The sequence below is a fragment of the Sardina pilchardus genome, chromosome 19, assembly GCF_963854185.1.
Source record: "Sardina pilchardus chromosome 19, fSarPil1.1, whole genome shotgun sequence".
Lineage (NCBI taxonomy): Eukaryota > Metazoa > Chordata > Actinopteri > Clupeiformes > Clupeidae > Sardina > Sardina pilchardus.
In genome coordinates this window covers 24,741,423-24,759,647 of record NC_085012.1, presented here as the reverse complement: position 1 = coordinate 24,759,647, position 18,225 = coordinate 24,741,423, and the positions used below count along the sequence as shown (strand labels likewise).

At 39.8% G+C, this 18,225-nt stretch overlaps 1 protein-coding gene across 3 annotated transcripts; it reads right to left on the bottom strand.

Annotated features, from left to right (window-relative positions):
* Positions 1 to 675: 675 nt before the first annotated feature.
* flt3 (fms related receptor tyrosine kinase 3) lies at positions 676 to 17,787 on the bottom strand. Of its 3 annotated transcripts, none has more exons than XM_062521516.1 (24): positions 17,695 to 17,787; positions 17,031 to 17,122; positions 15,782 to 15,957; positions 13,420 to 13,532; positions 13,067 to 13,193; positions 12,835 to 12,974; positions 12,166 to 12,284; positions 11,953 to 12,070; positions 11,641 to 11,821; positions 11,444 to 11,541; positions 9,960 to 10,071; positions 9,165 to 9,355; positions 8,700 to 8,794; positions 8,480 to 8,612; positions 8,100 to 8,204; positions 7,271 to 7,381; positions 6,300 to 6,456; positions 5,855 to 5,961; positions 4,981 to 5,129; positions 4,314 to 4,436; positions 3,813 to 3,924; positions 3,578 to 3,677; positions 3,052 to 3,157; positions 676 to 2,645 (listed from the first exon to the last, which is right to left on the bottom strand). In XM_062521516.1, exons 1-24 carry the CDS (start codon positions 17,726 to 17,728, stop codon positions 2,487 to 2,489), a joined length of 2,958 nt encoding a protein of 985 aa, XP_062377500.1. In that variant the 5' UTR covers positions 17,729 to 17,787; the 3' UTR covers positions 676 to 2,486. The 3 variants fall into 3 exon arrangements, with proteins under 3 accessions (XP_062377500.1, XP_062377501.1, XP_062377502.1); XM_062521517.1 differs by having other exon boundaries at positions 4,981 to 5,126; XM_062521518.1 differs by lacking the exons at positions 13,420 to 13,532; positions 15,782 to 15,957; positions 17,031 to 17,122; positions 17,695 to 17,787 and having other exon boundaries at positions 12,835 to 12,961; positions 13,067 to 13,145.
* Positions 17,788 to 18,225: the final 438 nt, after the last annotated feature.

Below are 18,225 nucleotides of genomic sequence, written 5' to 3'. Positions count from 1 at the left end.
TATCAAATCCCTGTTTCGGCGCGCCATCTGGTGGCATTATTGTGTCATGAAAGTAAACTTTAAAGCAATACTGACTAGGCCTAGGCTACTACAACAAATTGCTTCTTTTGAAAATATTTTCCAATAGGTTTTGTAATCATCTTCAAATTGAGAGCACCTTGCAAAAATATGAAGAACATATATTAAGATATGGGCATATAAAATCACCTATCACCTGTTCCCCCCCACTGTGCCTGCCTATATACAGTATAACATCTTTGGACAGGCTCTGGATGTGAGAGCAAGCCAAGGCAGCAAATGCTTATCAGCTGAGTAACCTGAGAGAACCTGGATGAGGAGCAGTGGTTTCTCAGGCAATGGCAATGGCAATGGGTGAATGGGCACAATGTTAAGCATAGAAGGAGATTGACTTGAAAGAGTTGTGTGCTGTGGAAGTTAATAACATTGGCCTTCTTAATGGAGCCACTTCATCTCAGCTCCATAGAACCACAGTTCAATTTTGATTCCCTTTTCCAGGTTCACTGCTTGGGCTGTGCTAATTGATTGGCAAGAATGAACACCTGAATTGTTGCACCATCTAGTGTTACTCCTGCGCCCTGATAGTTCATTTTGCGTTGCCTAAAAGTGGTTCACATGGCAACTCATAATGAACAAAACAAAAATAAATACGATGAATTTGTGGTAAAATAATACATGTTTATTTCTCTTAGTTACATACAGCATCTGAAAATATAAAAATAGAAGATATAACTTAAAGGTGATACTGTATGCTGCCCCCTTGTGAGAAACAGTGTCTAATAAACATTGTAAAATCACATAGGGATATCTTGCCAATCAGAAACGCATGGTCAGTGGCGAAATGCTTAAATACATTTAGGGGTGTGTCCAGTCCACACTCGGGGTGGTTTTGTTGTCAAATGTCAGGTGCATTGCTCAACACGTTTGTTCTTCTTCAAACTTCAAGCAGCACATCTATATGTTGCCAGCCAGCGGCGCATTTGAAGGAATCTGCTCGTATGTGAGACCGTGTAGAGAACACCAGGATTCCACTAAACCTTGTTTTGCAGAAGTCTGTTTGTGACAGCATGCATTCTGCACTCATCTATTATTTAAATTGAGAGGCAAAGTGAAATTATCATCGCTGTGGTCTCATAGGCAAAACAGTTCTACACACTTACTTTCACATAGCCTGAAAAAAACAACCCTTACCATTAACTTTGAATGACTGAATACAAATCCTAAGGATATTTATCTGGCAGAGAAGTTGTTTGGGACTGCTTGCTAAGGGCTGCTTACATCTTGTGACAGTGCATCTTCACTCTTCAGCTGCGCTTTTAGACCAGGTTTTTCTTGGTCAGTGGCCTAATGATTTTTTGAGGGTGTAAAATACCAGGCCATAACTTTTTGGGCCAGAGCACACCTTCTGCCAACTCCTGGGCACAAGATTTAATAAAATGGAGAGCATGGCACAAAATCCAGCACTGACTGGGTGTCAAATGAGAATAAGCTTTGCGTCGCACCTTGCGCCACTTTGCGCCGCGTTTCTGATCGCCAAAGAAGAGCCCTTAGTCTCATGTTTTCTCCAAATTAAAAAAATAAATGATAATCCACAATACACAATATCCCAGTTCATGAATCTTTAAACAGTCCCTCTAAACAGACCCAGCACAAAAAGAGACACATTAAAGTATAATTGCATAAAAATAATATCGCTTTTTGGTAATGTGGCATAAAAAGTAAAAAAAAAAATCAAACTAGAAAAGCACTCCGAGAGCGCAGACCTCCACCAAGCGAAAACATAGCCGCTTCCTGGATCCAGACGGTAATACGGATCACTCCCGAAATGTAATAGTTTCTTCCTTAGGTCATTTCAGACCTTCCCTGAAAACTTCGGCAAAATCCATCCATAACTCTTTGAGTTATCTTGCGAACAAACAAACAAACAGACAGACAAACAAACAAACAAACAAACTCCGATGAAAACATAACCTCCTTGGTGGAGGTAAAAAAAAGTTAGTAGGTTTGAAAATAATGACATCAGGCCTTCCCCTGTATGCTTTCAGTGGATGTACACAACCAAATAGCTTAATGCCATTATTCCCATCTGTAACAAAATATATTAAATTATTTATGACATATACAATAATATTAAATTCTACCGAATAATATCAAATTCTATTCTAATTCTTCTTACATTACACCTATGCATGTAGCAGACACTCATCCAAAGCAACATACAAAAAAATGAGGAATTACATTCAAGCTACAGTGCAAATGAGATCTTAATTAAGATGAGAATTAATACTGCATCAATCAATACTATTACTAGAAGATGAGTGCTAGTCAAAGTGTAGTAGAAGGATAAAGTGGTAGCATGGTATGCTACATACTGTACAATTAATTTGATAAAACTTAGTGCAAATCGCTGGGAGACAGTTGTCACATACAAATGGCATGCTGACGTTACTAAAGCTGACAAATTGAGTTCATGTTCCCCCGAAACAGGAATCTAAGGATTCTGTGGCGTTCTCGTCTGCACTGCTCTCCGTCTGAGACATTAGAAAAGGCTCAGCGTCGCCCACCATAGTCGGAGTATTCTGGTAGATGGAGCTGTTGTTGTTCTGTTCCCCAACATTGAGGTAAATCTACAAGAAGAGAGAGAGGGGACAGAGACTGTCACAACAGGACTCAGCGCATCAATGTGCTGTATTGTGTCCAAAGTGGGTCGTTCTAATGAAGCTGAAAGTAAAAACAGGAAGTGTGACTAGCCCAGCGAAAACTGAAGAACTGAAATGAGAGCGCTCGGAATCCGCCCCACTGCTCAACGGCACTCATGTAGATTCAATTTCCAGTTCAAATGTCTCTCTGTACCACCTCTCTTTTAAGAATGGCAGAGTTTACTTAAAGACAGGGGTACTTTTTATGTCTTATCAGTTGTCTGACTTACTTTGTTATCTTAATCAGTCATTATTTCATATGTGTGTAGGATGCATTCTGTACAGACAATAGAACAATGAAGTGAGCCATGAATCATGAATCTTTAAAGGTCACCTTCTCTTCCATCTCAGCCAGCTCATTCTCCATGAAGACCACCAGTTTGGAGAAGCACGGTCTGTCCTGGGGCTCCAGGGCCCAGCAGCGACGCATCATGCGATACCTGCACACAGTTACATGCACATCTGTTCAACAGTGTGTTCAATGGCACATATTTAACACTCTTACATGCACATCTATTCAGTAGGTTGATACACTTATCCAGGGCAGTATAATATAATATAATATAGTGACACCAAGACTACAGTTGGAACTATTTTTTGGGCAGCACTAAACATGTGATCGTGGCGTTTACATCCTTTACCCACCCCGCTCTCACTTGCCATAGTGCTTAAATATTAGAACATTCACTGTTTTATAGTCACACTAGAAATCACATTTTACACTATTGATAACTGCATCCCAAAATCCATCACTCAAACGGACTACTCATGTTTTTTGTATCAATAGCTGTTGAGGGTCATGTGGCCCAAACATATTCATCCCTTGTTGAATAATAAACATGTATGTTTGTTACACTTACACTGATTCGCTGGCATAGTATGGCTGTTCCATTTGGAATCCCCGCTCTATCAAACTGTAGAAATGGTTATCCACCTTTATACCAGGATAAGGTGTTACACCTTGGCCATTTAAGACAGAGGGAAAAGGTAGGAAAGAGAAGGGATTGTAATGCAGGTAAGTTAAAAAAACAAACATATAATATAATCCGGATAATAATGTACTTCACAGCCTGTGTGGTGTACAAGTGTCTATACCCAGAGAGAAGATCTCCCACAGCAGAATGCCGTAAGCCCACACGTCACTCTGCATAGTGTACATCCCCTTAAAGATGCTCTCGGGCGCCATCCACTTCACTGGGAGACGTGCCTACAACACACACGTCACTCCTTCAAGATGGGGATACACACACCGCCTAATGGCCTCAATGGAGATCTATGAGGTTATTTGGAGGGGTCTACATAAGGGTGATATGTAACTGTCATAAGAATGACATGACATGTCATGCACATTAATGGCACATTATTGATGTTAATGACTGTTGTCATAATGTGTCATTCAGTTTTTGGAATGTCACAAACCAAAACGAAACTGTCAAAAACATTTCCAAAAACTGAATGACACAATATGACAACAGTCATAAACATCAATGATGTGTCATGTCGTTCTTATGATGGTTTCATGTGACTCTTGTGTAGACCGCTTCAAATAAAGTGTTACCATCTATGCTAACACGTCTTCTGTGAGCAAATACTTACATTGCCTCTCACAACGTAGTTGGAGTCATTGTCAATATCTCTGGCCAGGCCAAAGTCCCCAATCTTCACAAGACGGCCTCGTGTCAACAGGACGTTTCTGGCTGCTAGATCACGATGAATGCACTGCGGATCATGGGAGAGCAGCGGTTTGGCTTATCAGAGATGGTTCAGCATGTACAGAGGAAGTATGAACATCACCTCAACACACCACATATCCAAACATAATACATTTTTTGTATAAGTGAAAGTGCAACATTCAGTACAGGCTGTTAGCTTCTGTAATTCACAAGGTAGTGTATTCTGTGTATGTCCTGAAAGTAAGATGGTCTCTTCACAAGGGTTTGGGGCTACAAGCTATATGGATGTGAATGCATCGAGTTAGGCATCGAGTTTGCTGCACACTTTGCTATCTAGCAAGACATTCTGTGCAAGTTTGTGTAATGTCACACATACAGCAAGTTCCACATCACGTTTCCAATGGTGGTGCATCATCTGCGTAGCTTATGTAGACTATGAGAGCGCTCTTCAATATCTGTGAGCTTTGCGTTTACAATTGTGTCTGCTTAGCTTGCATAGACGATGAAACATGCCACAAAGCAAAGTTATTCAGCTGCCCCTACGCAGAGGTGAGATGATGGTGAAGCACAGACAACTATATGGGCCTTACATTTTTGGTGGACAGAAACTCCATTCCTTTGGCCACTTGGTAAGAGAAGCAGAGGAGGTCCCCATATGTAAGGACCTGTAGATCGTCTTCCTGAAAGTCTTCAAGTATCTCCTCCATCTCTGTTCTTCCTCCAACACTTCCTAAATCTGCTGGACAGTTCACACAGTGTTCACCACTCATTTTCAGCACATAAAGGGAGCAGTTCTCAACTGGGAATTAGTCTAGACATTCTCACTTTTGATTTCCAAAGGCCATAAACAGTAGAGAGTTAACACATCTTTAAGGTAAACAATGGCCTGTTGTTTACTCAATTTAAAAGAAAATACCCTTTGATATCATTTTTGTACTGGTTAGTGCAGTCAATTAGCCTAACGAATCAGACCCACATCAAGATGTAGGGTCTAGGAACTCACCACAACAGAGCTCAATCGGAGGGGTGGTATAACGGTTGTCTTTCAAATTCCCTCTTCTCGCAATAGGATAGCGCTAAATTAATCTTCTTCTAGTTTTCAAGTAGCAGGATGCTTAACGGTCGCAACTTCTGGTCGCAGGTCAGTTGTCATTATGTTAAGTCCGCCTACCGACTATACACAATGTGATTGGCCCAGCCCTTGAAACTGGCAAACTCCCAGGTCAACAGAGAGTTGTTAGACTACCCCGGCAGCAAATTAGATGTGCTGCCGCTAGTGGTGTCTAGATTTCTAGGCTAGCAGTCAATGGTTGTGTGATACAAGCGTATCAATTGTCCTGCTCTGTCAGACATGGTATATACTGTAGCTTGCCCCATGAACGGATGTAATGGATGTCTGGGTTTACGGTGATTTGAAAATGAATTTTTACTTTACGTGCGTGTTGTCACACAAAATCAGCATACCTTCTAAAGTGTCCATGGAGGTTGGGCTTTGACTGAGGAGAGCAACAAACTCCTGATCCTTCACTGGAGACATGGGCACATACGGGCTGACGGGGTGCTGATAGTCACTGCAGAAGTGAGACACTATTATGGAAATCTAGTGCCTCGGTACTTGAACTTGAAAGGTCTTCTTATTTGGCAATATCACAACACTACTTTGTAAACAGAATAGAACAACAGCTTGTGCAACCCATTGCTTTTTAATTATATGAGTGAGCCAATAGAAAAATGCAGTTCTTGTCTGCTTTAAAAAATCTTCTGTATTTATCTTCTGGATCATCATAACATACAAACTGATACATATGGGGCATGTATACTGATCCAATACATGTCTGTACACTTTTAATTGAAATACACAATTTATCCTAATGTTCACATTATTGTAATGTAAAAAGTAACCACTAACCTGGTGCTTTGCTTTGTCTGGTAGTTATGGTACAGGCTGGTGAATCGATCCTTGGTGATTGCGTCGGCCAGACACTTGTGGAAGCTCTCTCTGTTGTTCTTCAGGTAGTTCAGGAGGTCCCCATTACAGCAGTACTGAAAGATCAGGTAGGGGGGCCCTATGGATTGATCAGTTGCCTAAAGTTAATCCTGGAGCACCCCATTCATCATGTGCTTACCTTCATTTACAGTTTTCAATATGTATTATGTGATGTTGTCATTTTTATTCTATGCTCTGTCCCTACAAACATTTCTGCTGCAATTGCTGCAATTGCATCACACTAAACAACTCGTGCTGATCTACAACGCACAAAAAGAGGTGCAAATGTACATACTGATGGGCAAAGGGAATAATAAAATGTATTACACTGCCTTTTTGGGGTTATGTAATGGTAGACAACCTTGATAACTTAGCCTACATGTCACGCCCACTTGCTTGTCTGTCAGTGCCATCTTCACACTCTTGTGTGTGTCAGATAACCCCCTGTCAGTTTCAGCCAATTAAATGACAGTGTTTCTTTTACTGTCGTCCTGGCTGTCGGAATCAGTCCATAGAGCAGAAAGTCGCTAAAATACTGGTGGGGACAGTTTTGTCATCTCAACATATTGATGGAAATATTGTAGCTAGTGTCTCCCCCTAAACCTACGCCCTATGCCTACCTTCCTATGCCAGTAATCACATATTTTATAGCCAACAAATCAAAATGAAACATAGCCACTGGTCAGATGAAATAGCATCCATAATTGTTGCCAGTCATATTCTAATCTATACGTATATATTCCAGCTTATTCATAACCACATTAATGGTTTTATTCATATTCACTCCCATGTTTGTGATCATACCCACAAACATAACCGGATTGACATTCATTATCGGAGCAATTCACATCCATGCCCGTTTGTGGCCCTGTGCAGGATGGGCTATTACTTACCTGAATGTGTGCATGCTCCTAGCAGGTTAACGATGTTGGTATGGTGCCCAATATAACTTAGCATCTTCAGTTCTGACATCAAAGCCTCCCGCTCAACTTCCTGATGTTTGTCTGAGCAATAAGGAGAACCACGAGCACATACAGTCATAAACGGAGCATATATGTTTTATTGTGTATGTATATCTATATCTATATCCATATCTATATCTACTGTATATATGTGTATACATGTGAGCAATGCAATCAGAACTGTAAGGATATATAGGCTATGTATGCAAAGTGAGATTCAGTAGGCTATGTTTCCTAATAAAACTTCACATTCAATGTGTGAAGATTTACTGACCAAAAAAGGCAACAATGACACACAACGGTTCAGTTTGACGATGATGGTGTTAAATTCTTCACAGAACACTAAGAACTTGCTATCAGGTGTGACAGTATCACAAAATTCCCTGTATTGTAGACGGTCAGTGCATTTAGCTTCAAGCAATGACTAAGTATAGTTCTGCCTCATTTCTTCTACTCTATTCTATTTTTTTCCCATTTTGTTATCAAGTCCATTTCTAAGAAACACCATTACCATTCCACACAGTTGACACCCTTATAAAATAATCTGTCAGAAGTTCCCTTTTCTACTAAACTGCCATTTCCATTTATATTACTTCAGACCTCTTTTAAAAAAAAAAAAAAAAAAAAAAAACCCATCTATGCCACATCCTCAATGAGGGTATAGTTCTACTGGCCTGATCTGAATGGGTCCATGACCTCTAGGTGAGGAAGCTAGTGAGAATGATCCGGCCTGATACTTTCCTCTGGGGAGATGTCCCACCTTTAAGCATTTTGACGGCCACCTGCATGGAAACCCCTGGCTTGGTAATCCCGTAGGCTGTAGCATGCACCACCATGCCAAAGGCTCCTGAACCCAGCTCTTTCCCTTCAGGTGTGTGAGAAAAAGATATATCAGTGCTGAACTTAGAAACAGAAAGTGTCTGTTGTTATTAAAAACTTTGAATATGCAGCAAGATAATATGCAACCTAAAGTGCCCTTGGCAAAGTTGTGCACTTGAAATGAAACTAATTCATCTTTTGTTTCCCCAACTTCATAACTATATTTAAAAGTCCCTTCAGTTCATGCTTATCCTGCACTTCCTAAAAAAAGTACTTTCAATGCATGAAACTCAACAGTCTAAATATGCCTTGGTTGTGTACCTAGCTCAAGGTTTTCTCGAGGAAACTCCCATTTCTGATCATACTTGAAATCTCTGAAGTCGATGTAAATGTAGTCATTGTCAGAGGGGCCGACCATCTGAATCATCTGCAGCTGGCTCTGGTACACTGGTTTCTGAAGGGAACCACCAGAGTTAAGGGGAATGTACAGTAGGTACAGTAGAGAGACAGGTGTGTTTTAAGGAAATCCTTTAGGGCCTACCTTCTTCTTGACAAAATACAAGAGTAATAACGTGACCAGGAGAATGATCACGACCAGCATACAGATGACACCTAACAGATAAGTGGTGTTGGGCGCTGAAAAAGAGTAAGAAAAATACAAAGGCTTTAAGAACAAAATATAGAAATGACATGTAGCATTAACCGAGACGGTAAATAAATAGAGAATTTCTATGCCAGGTCAAGTAGTTGAAATCTATGTGTGATCTGGAAATGGAATTATGTTATCCAGGGTATATCAACTGCATTCTTATGTACCAGAGATCGAGAGATGAGAAGTAGCAATTCCAAGTGACATTTGCTTTCTCAAACAATTACTTTCAAATGGGTGTAACAAGTTTATGGAGCTCTATACTCTCAAATGGAAACATATCGTGTGTATGTACATCATTACCCCTCAATATTCCATCCAACATCTAGACACCACTACTGTCTGAAGTGAACTCACAGTTCTCTATGAGAATCTTGTCGCTGCACCGCTTGCCGGCTAGGTTTTGGAGGCAGCATTGCAGATAGTGGCCTCGCACGTCCTCAGATGGAATGGTGCTCTCGATCCTCTTGTGACAGTACTGCCCTGAGTTGGACAGCTCAGGAGCCATCTCAGGGAGCTTCTCTTTCCAGGACGAGGGCTTCGAACAACTTCAGGCAAGCCAGAGGGATGAAACATAATGATGGTTTCGAATATTGCAAGGGCATGGCAGACTCATCTAAAGCATTTTCTCATAGCTATTGTGATTATATATTTTTAAACATATTAAAAATGCTATACATGTCTGACTCCGCCAGTCTAAGTACATCCGCTCAATTTCTTTTCCCTACAGTGCTCCATCTGGAATAGTTTGATCCGCCTTTGTTTACTCGTTATTGTTGTGTCCCCCGTGGTTAACATACGTCATTACCAAATGTTAGAGATTGAACTCCAATGATTTCAAACTTCAGACAAGCGTCGACCAACCAAGAAATACATGTTTGCCAATGGATCTAGGCCAAACTCTCTGCGAAGAGAGTCATGGTCTCCAAGCTAACTCTGTAGTTCCATTTCAATGCAATTTTAACGTGATCACCAAAATAGCGGGTCCAGCACCCAGACTTTGTGATTTGGACACCGCCCTGACAATTGAATTACACTTTCAAACATATTCCATATATGGGGTCTTGCATGGACCTGTTCAACTCTCTGTGTTAAAAGTGTCTGAAGCTTCTCATTAGATCACACTGAAAGAGAATGAGAAATTAAACATACTTATATTTATCTGTTAACTGGCATGATTTCCAAGTCAGATTCCATGGCTGTGTGCTGTTAGTCACACAGTTAATTGAAATGCCATTTTGACTGAGCTTCAAAGTTGGGCTGTCTGTTTGAAAAAGAAGAGACTCTTGGTTATTTTATTCCAGTTAGCCTGAAATCACAGTAAGGTACAAAGAAATGCACATACAGATGTGAGCAAAAATAAATACACAGATAAATGGACATGTCTGATGGGTTAAACCCGTAAAAAGAGAGTGTAGGAAGACCAAAAGAGAAAGGTGCAAGCACAAACTTCAGATCCACTATGAAATCCATAAAGACAGTCTTTCTTCTCTATCATCAATAGACGTACAAATAACACTTGTGTACTATTTTCAACCTTTGAGAAGATAACAAATTCCCCTTCACAATTAGCATCTGAAGTTCTCTCAAGTGATATATGCAATAAGTTTGCAAAATTGACAAAATCAGACTCAACATCTTCTCAACTGCAAACTCAACATTCGGAAACTCTTGAAAAAACGGTACAGATTTTCAGTTCTTCCACATGCAGCTTAGACACTGCCTACCAATTAGGGCTGTTCGATATTGTCCAAAAATAAAATCTTGATTTTCTTTTCTCAAAATCCGATTTTCGATTACGATTATTTTGTGAAATGACAAAAGGCAAGAAATTATTTCAAATTTGCCATAAAATTCAACACTTGCAAACATAAGTACTGTATTTACCCTAGTTAAAGTGAAAAATCGATTTTACGATTTCACATTTTAACATTGATTTAAACACATAATCGTGATTACGATTTAAAATCTATTAATTGCACAGCCCTACTACCTACTTAGGGTTGCTATTCTCATTGACACAAAAGGGTTCAAAGCAAAGGATACTGTGTGTTCATTTACAGTGATCTAAATTTCAACAGCCACATGAAAGCAATAACTAAATCAGCTTTCTTTATTCTAAAATAATTTTACTTTGTGTGTTTTGTGTTTTCTTTTTCATTATGATCTTTACTTTTCTAGCTTTCATTTGCTATTACTGTTTACTTTTGTTTATGTAAAGCATATTGAATGACCTCTGTGTATGAAATGTGCCATATAAATCAAATTAGCTTGACTTGACTTGGTGTGTACCAGTCATTTTTTGCCTTGATGTCTCTTTGGGGTCTTCGTGTAGAGGCAATGGTAAATGGAGCAACATTTTGAACAATGTTTTCAAGCAAAGCAGAGCGATGTTGTTTGGGCACCCTCCCATTGGAATTGGGAGAACTGTAGAACTATCTGGAGAACTTCTGTGTCACTGGGCATTCATCACAGCCATCCAATCAGAACACTACAGAACAACTACAGAACAGTCAGGCGATTGACCATCGGTAACATAGCTCAAAAAGTTGTCCCATGAGTTATCCTTTGGTGTCCGAACTCAAAGAAAAAGGAGTAAGAACATACAGTATATTTAACTGTCCAACACCACTTACCTGTGACACACAAAGACACATTCTTGGTGACACTGGTGTCACTATTCTCCAGCTGCAGTTGATACGCACCAGAATCTTGACCACACAGTTCGTAGGTGCTAGAGATAGAGAATGCTTGTTACGCAAGCAAAAGCAAATATGATGTGACTGGACTGATTTGAACTGAGCAAACCTTTTGGTGTTACTTATAGGCCTACCTCATTCCTTTCCACACATGCTCTTTCCCCGGGCATTTAACTCTCTCTCCAGTTTGGGTAACCCAGTGACAATCAGCCAGGGGGAAGGAATGCACTGTGGCACTGATACAGAACCCAGACTTCTCACTGGCTTTGATATTGTTGACCTCATCCGGCCCTGTAACGTTAATGAATCCTTTGCCTATGGTAACACAAGAGCAACAGGTCAACATTGGACGATGGTGGTCATCCTCTATAGGACCAGAACATAAGAGATCCTGGAGATATGTTGGGAGTGCAAAATCAGAAAAGAAAAATAGACATTGACCTTACCCAAGACGTTAATCTTCGCTGTCTTGGTTTGATTTGTTTTTATATTTTTGCAGCTGAATTCAGCACTGGTGCCTAAATCACTGCTGTTCAGAAAGAGGCATCCAGACCTCTGATCAACCTAGATACAAAACAAACATTTAGAGATGGCAGAAAATGCAACAGTGCTTCACAGCAATGGTGTCACTGCTAGTGTTTTTATCACTTGGTACGCACCTTTGTGCCATTGAAGATCCATTGAAGATCGCCATACGTTCTGCTGGATCTGCAGCGCATCAGAAGAGTCTGGCCACGAATCACCACGACAGGAGGACTGGAGTCTGAGTCATCCAGATCTGAGACAGGAAAAAAAATATCCTTCAAATAACCAGAGGAGCAAACTCTCTTCTTCTTCTTCTTCTTCTTCTTCTTCTTCTTCTTCTTCTTCTTTTGTCATCCCGCTTTCAATCCATGTAACTCTGGGCTTCGTGTCCATGTTTGTAAACAGTTGATTACTTCTCTGCCTTACTTGTGAAGCACTTTGGGTCAACTTGTGTTGCTTTCAAAGGTGCATACAAATTAAGTGACTTGACTTGGATTCTTCTGTGCATATCATAAAGGTGTCAGGCATGCAGCTGTCTCCAGCCATCATTGATATCAACATAGTTTCTGTCGATTTCTTTGTTTATGGTTATGGTTATTAGGGGTCGAAGCAGACAGTTTTTAATAGTTGATATGCCAACATTAAGCAAAATAGTAACAAAATTGTAACAATGTAAATTAGTAATGACAATAATGTAAATACAATGTCAAATATCAATAATGAAGCTAAACAAATACCATAAATATACAAACCATAACTTAAAGTATGAATTAATAGTAAATGTTATCTGTAAAATATTTTACCATAGTCGTAGAGTAAAGAGCACTCTTCTCCCACTGGGTTCGAAGCACAACACATCACAGTGGTCTGACGGTACATGTAGCTATCAATCTTGCTCTCCATACTAGCTGCTTCATCCGTATTTCCACCCTTGGGAATGATACTGTGTTTTTCAAGCATACATACATTATATCAGTTTCATGATAGTATAGAGGGATAATTCACACTTCCAGTGACCACAATCAGAACTTTTACCTGGACTTGTTGAAATGTCTATACCATGTTATTTCCGGGACAGGACTTCCTTCTGACTTACACACAAAGTATGGAGCATAGCCAACACCCCTCTTAACAACACTCAAGTAAGGTTTGGAGGGCCTTTCTGGACATCACACAAAAAGTAAACACAGTCACTTCAGTGAACACATGGTGACTTTACTACACTTTACTCGGTGGGGATCCAATTTTGAGATACAATCACATTGTAATGAAAATTCACAAATAAACACACAACATAACAGAACATAATAATACTTATCCGCATGAGTAGAAAGCACAGACAGAACAACAACTTTAAAACCCAAGAAAAGGGAGAGACTGCAACTCACTTAGTTTGAGTTTAATATTCAGCAAAATGTTTCCACTGTCATTTCTGCAGTGGATGGTGGCCAATCCAGCATGTCTGTCAGTGGCTTGAAAAAGAAACACAAAGGCCCCCTCCCTGTGGGGCACAAACAACATCCACAGACATGTCATCACATGAACATTTTTCAATGACTTAAAAGTATGCTTGATATGAGGGGGAGATGGAAAAACAGAATACATACAGTACATCAACCCCAGTGAACCACAGCATTTACAGCTGTACATAAATGGCCTTACTTTGACTTCTGTGATCAAATAACTAATCCTAGGAATGGATAGAAGACTGAAATCGCTAAACAAAGGGATGAGTACTGTTCTAGATTAAATGTTAAAATGTCCAAATCTTGTGCAATGTGATGTGTCAGTGGGTTCATAGCAAGTGTATATATTGATTGTTTGGTTATGTGAAAGTCATGTTAAGTGACATAAAGTATTGAAGTTGTAGTGTATCCCAATACATTAATTACTCTTCCATGGCAGAACCACACATGTGACTGAGGGAGTTTCTAGCGTGTCTCTAGCATGAAAGGGCTTCTTCATGTCAGTTGCGAGTGCTGGTTATATAGGCCTATACAGGTTTGAAAAGAGTGTATTTTCGATTGTGCTGATATTCACGTCTGCAAATTTCACATCCTTTTCCTACACTGATTCTGACAATGGTTTCTAACCGATTATCTACAGGAGATTTCCATTGACCTGGACAACTGAAAGGCACAAAAAAATGTCACTGCATCTTGATGTGATGCATGTAGAGTGATGTATCTGTATCTATTTAAAATGATTATATACTGTACATATGTATTATTTCCTCCGCCAAGGAGGTAATATTACATATGTATATATAATCATTCTAATCCATCCAAATCCATCCAAAAAGTAATGGATGGACATTTTCAGGGTAGGTCTGAAATGACCCAAGGAAGAAACGATTAAATTGGAGTGATCCGTATCACCGTCTGGATCCAGGAGGCGGTAATGTTTTCGCTTGGCGGAGGTCGGCACTCTCTGAGTGCTTATAGCCTATACATTACACTCTTAAGTCTCAACAAATGCACAAAAATTAAACATAGAGACTCAACATTACTACATTAATACAGCACTACGAATGAATAATTCCCACTATTTACACTAACATGGATGTAGTGGTAGAGAGCCACCATAACAGTGAAAAAGTTTAAAGTACAATTAACACTAGGCCTACTTAATTGATAGTTGGAAGTTGCTATATGATGAAGGCAAGTCAGACTCAGATGCGGATAAAAGATCACAAAATCAGAGAGTATGTAATAGTAGCCTTTACACCATGTCCTAACCATGTCCCAACGCGATGCGGGTGAACATTAGCGATAAAATCAGTTTAATTCCATTGTTTTCAATTGGAGTGTCCTGACTGAAGCGACGCGAGCAGCGCGACACAACGCAGCGTTTTTGAGAGAACTTTTGCCGGACGCCCTGTTTCTATTTTCTTTTTGTCGCTCGCATTGCTCTGCTATTCTAAATGAGAAATATGGAACCTCAACACAACCTCAACACAATGGCATATTTAATGGATTCAGTGTAGACAGAACATTGACAGTCACTCGCTTGAGTCCAGTTAGGACAAGGCGTTATAACAATGGTGTTGGCAAAATCATTTACATATTTCAGTTTTCTTCTTTGTCTGACATTAATGATGTCACAGTTGTGTCCATTCCATTCGATTCCATTCCAACAACAAAAATAGTGTCCCCTTGTCTCCTCTATACTCATGCAGCTGACCCTGAGGCACAGCTGGACTGACACTAGATTATTTACAATCATATCATGTTGTCATATGTGACAATACCATACTACATTATGTGCCATTAAAAAGCCATTAATTGCTCAGTTTTATATATCATGGTTGTCACAGGAACAGCTATTTTAATTCAAGTGAAGATACATCCATGCCTGTCACTATGCTAGTGATTTCAAATATTGGTCAGGGCTGCGCAATATTGTATAGCATTTCAGAATTATATTCAGACAATATTGTCCGTAACATCTAAGGACTTTTGGACATTGTTAAGGGCAAATACTAGTAAGGTGCAATAAAAGGATAGTCCCATGCCAAATTCCTGTCTTGCATTTCAGAGCATTTCTTTTGCAAAAACGGCACAACACATCAATTCACATTCCAGTATACATAACTTAAATGACTGTAAAGCATAAAAGCTTTTGTGTCAATAATCTTTTTTTCAAAAATGTGATTGAAAATCACACACACACACACACACACACACACACACACACACACACACACACACACACACACACACACACACACACACACACACACACGGCTACCTGTGCTTCCCAGTAACAGTTGGTTTGGAGGTGTGCTCCCTGCTCCCCCAGTGCCAGGAGCAGGCATGTTCAGATATGTTCTGTAAGGACACCTTAATGGTCTGTCCAGCGTACACTTCCAATGTGATTTTGCCAGAGTCCTGCAGCTGACCTTGAGGCAAATTGCAAGGAACCACCTGCAACTCGAAATGAACAATAGCAGATTAAGTTGGAGATGAAGTGATTTCAAGTTCAAAATCTCCATTTCATCTCCAAAATGGGAGATTAAATGATTTCATTCCCCCCCTTGCTGATTCCTGACGCACCACCTAATTGTGTCCGTTGAGGTGTCCACAACCATGGCAACCTTGACAACCTTGACAGGGACAAGTAGGAGGCCCTCATTCCCAGCTGCACTCCCACTACGGACAATTGCACTCATTGATGCACTTGTTGATGAGAAAGAATGTTGTAACTTGTAGCCTAAAACGTCGCAGTCACTCGTTTCTAATGCGTTTTTCCAGCAGTGTAACATTATGACATCCTCAACCTGTGCATTTAACGACGTCACACGTCTACGCGCGAGTACGTGAAGATAACGTTAGGGTTAGATGCGTGTATATTCGGTCAAGTCAAGTTCGAGCTCGAGTTCTGCCAGGTATCTTATGATAACAATTCGATGTTTAATCCTGTGGCCTGCGGCTCTTTTCAACTTATTTGGCGAACGTTTGATATCTTAATGTCAATAAGGAATAGCCTAGACTGCCACCTAGTCTTAACGATGAGCCTTAAATACGCTGCAACACACTCGTTATTAGCCCATTCCAATTTTGGAAATGTAGTCTCGGTGTCTCCGACCATGAAATCTCTTGAAACTATAAGGCCGGCAGAAGTTGCAGTTGCTCTGTTAAAATGGGGGCACATCGACGCATACTGATACTACGCTGAGAAGTAACCCAAACCACAGTTTTTCAGTTTCAGAAATGCATATAGGATATTTAAAAAAAAAAAAAAAAAGAACAGAAAAAACTATCATCGCCATTCAGAACTGTCTTTCAAATCAGTAGATCATTAATTTGACCAGCCTATTTAAATAGGATAGGACTGGCAAAATGAGACTCTGCCTATTTGACTGCATACAGTCACTGTAATTTCTAAAACCTCCCTTAAACATTTCTGTTCTCATAAAACATTCTATCGACAGCTAAGCAGCGTATGCCACTGAAGCCTGCGCTATGTTGGCCAAGACCTCGAAGAGATTTGGATATACCTCCTCATTAACGGCACAGGAAAACTTGAGAGTTCCTTCTCCATCTGGCTGCTGGTGTTTGCCATTTACAGTGGGTTGCTGTAGTACCACCACTAAGAAAAGTAAAAACACAGAATTGCACAAATTACTAAGCTATAAGTCCACGTCGCTTTCTCCAGCATCTAATGGGCTTGTCTACAATTTCAACTTGTCATAGAGCGCTGATAAGCACTTACAATTCCAATTGGACCTGTGATTGCATTCTTTATGGCATATATCCATCAACAATCTTAGATTATGAGGGAAATTATTTGAATATTATGTCACAGGAGAGTACCGAAGTGTTTGTAATGAGTGTGATAGGCAACAAAGAACACATCTAACACACACAGACGACAAACATATCAACAATGAATAAAACAGCAGAACAGCAGTAGCGCATTTGATTTTGAAAAGTCCAACTGCAAGTCATACTGGACTGTAGTCCGAATGCTCTTGAAACTATCCTAACTTAATAGGCTACTTAATATTAAGTCCATGGGCAATGGGCAGTGAGTGACTGACTATAATGAAATAGCTTTTAAAATTAAAATTAAAATGATAAAATTGCCTACGGCTGTCCTAATACAACAATAGATAGGCCTAGGCCTACATTTTGCTGATGTATAATTTATTATTCACTTACCAGCAATAAGGCATGTCACGCAAATTGATTGCATTGTTGCTTTAGCAGTTAATACATTGTCACTACTGCGCAGCTATGGGGGAAACAAGTTAAAATACGCCTCGTGACGTCATGTGCATGTCTGAACTGAAGGCATGCAATAGGTTAGGTCTTCATAGCAGATAGATAGACCAGGGCAGAATGCTTATTGTCGCCTAATGATCATCCTGATCATATAAATTGTCTATAGCCTAATCATTGAGGCCTATTTACATGTCTGAAAATATCAACTCTTAATATGCATGAGAAACTTGATTCCTATACACTTTAATGTTAATCATTATGTTAAAAGGTCACCGCTATGTAGGCGGATCAACCAAATTGCAGTTTTTTTTAACATTTAATGACATGACAGAGTAGGAGTGACATCACGTAGTTGCATCACAGTAGGCTAACGCACGTCATTATTTATGATTTAATGGGAGTTGTATTGAAGATCAATTAACTTATTTCTGATAGATGCGTTTGAAAAAGTGCCCTGAAAATGTGAAT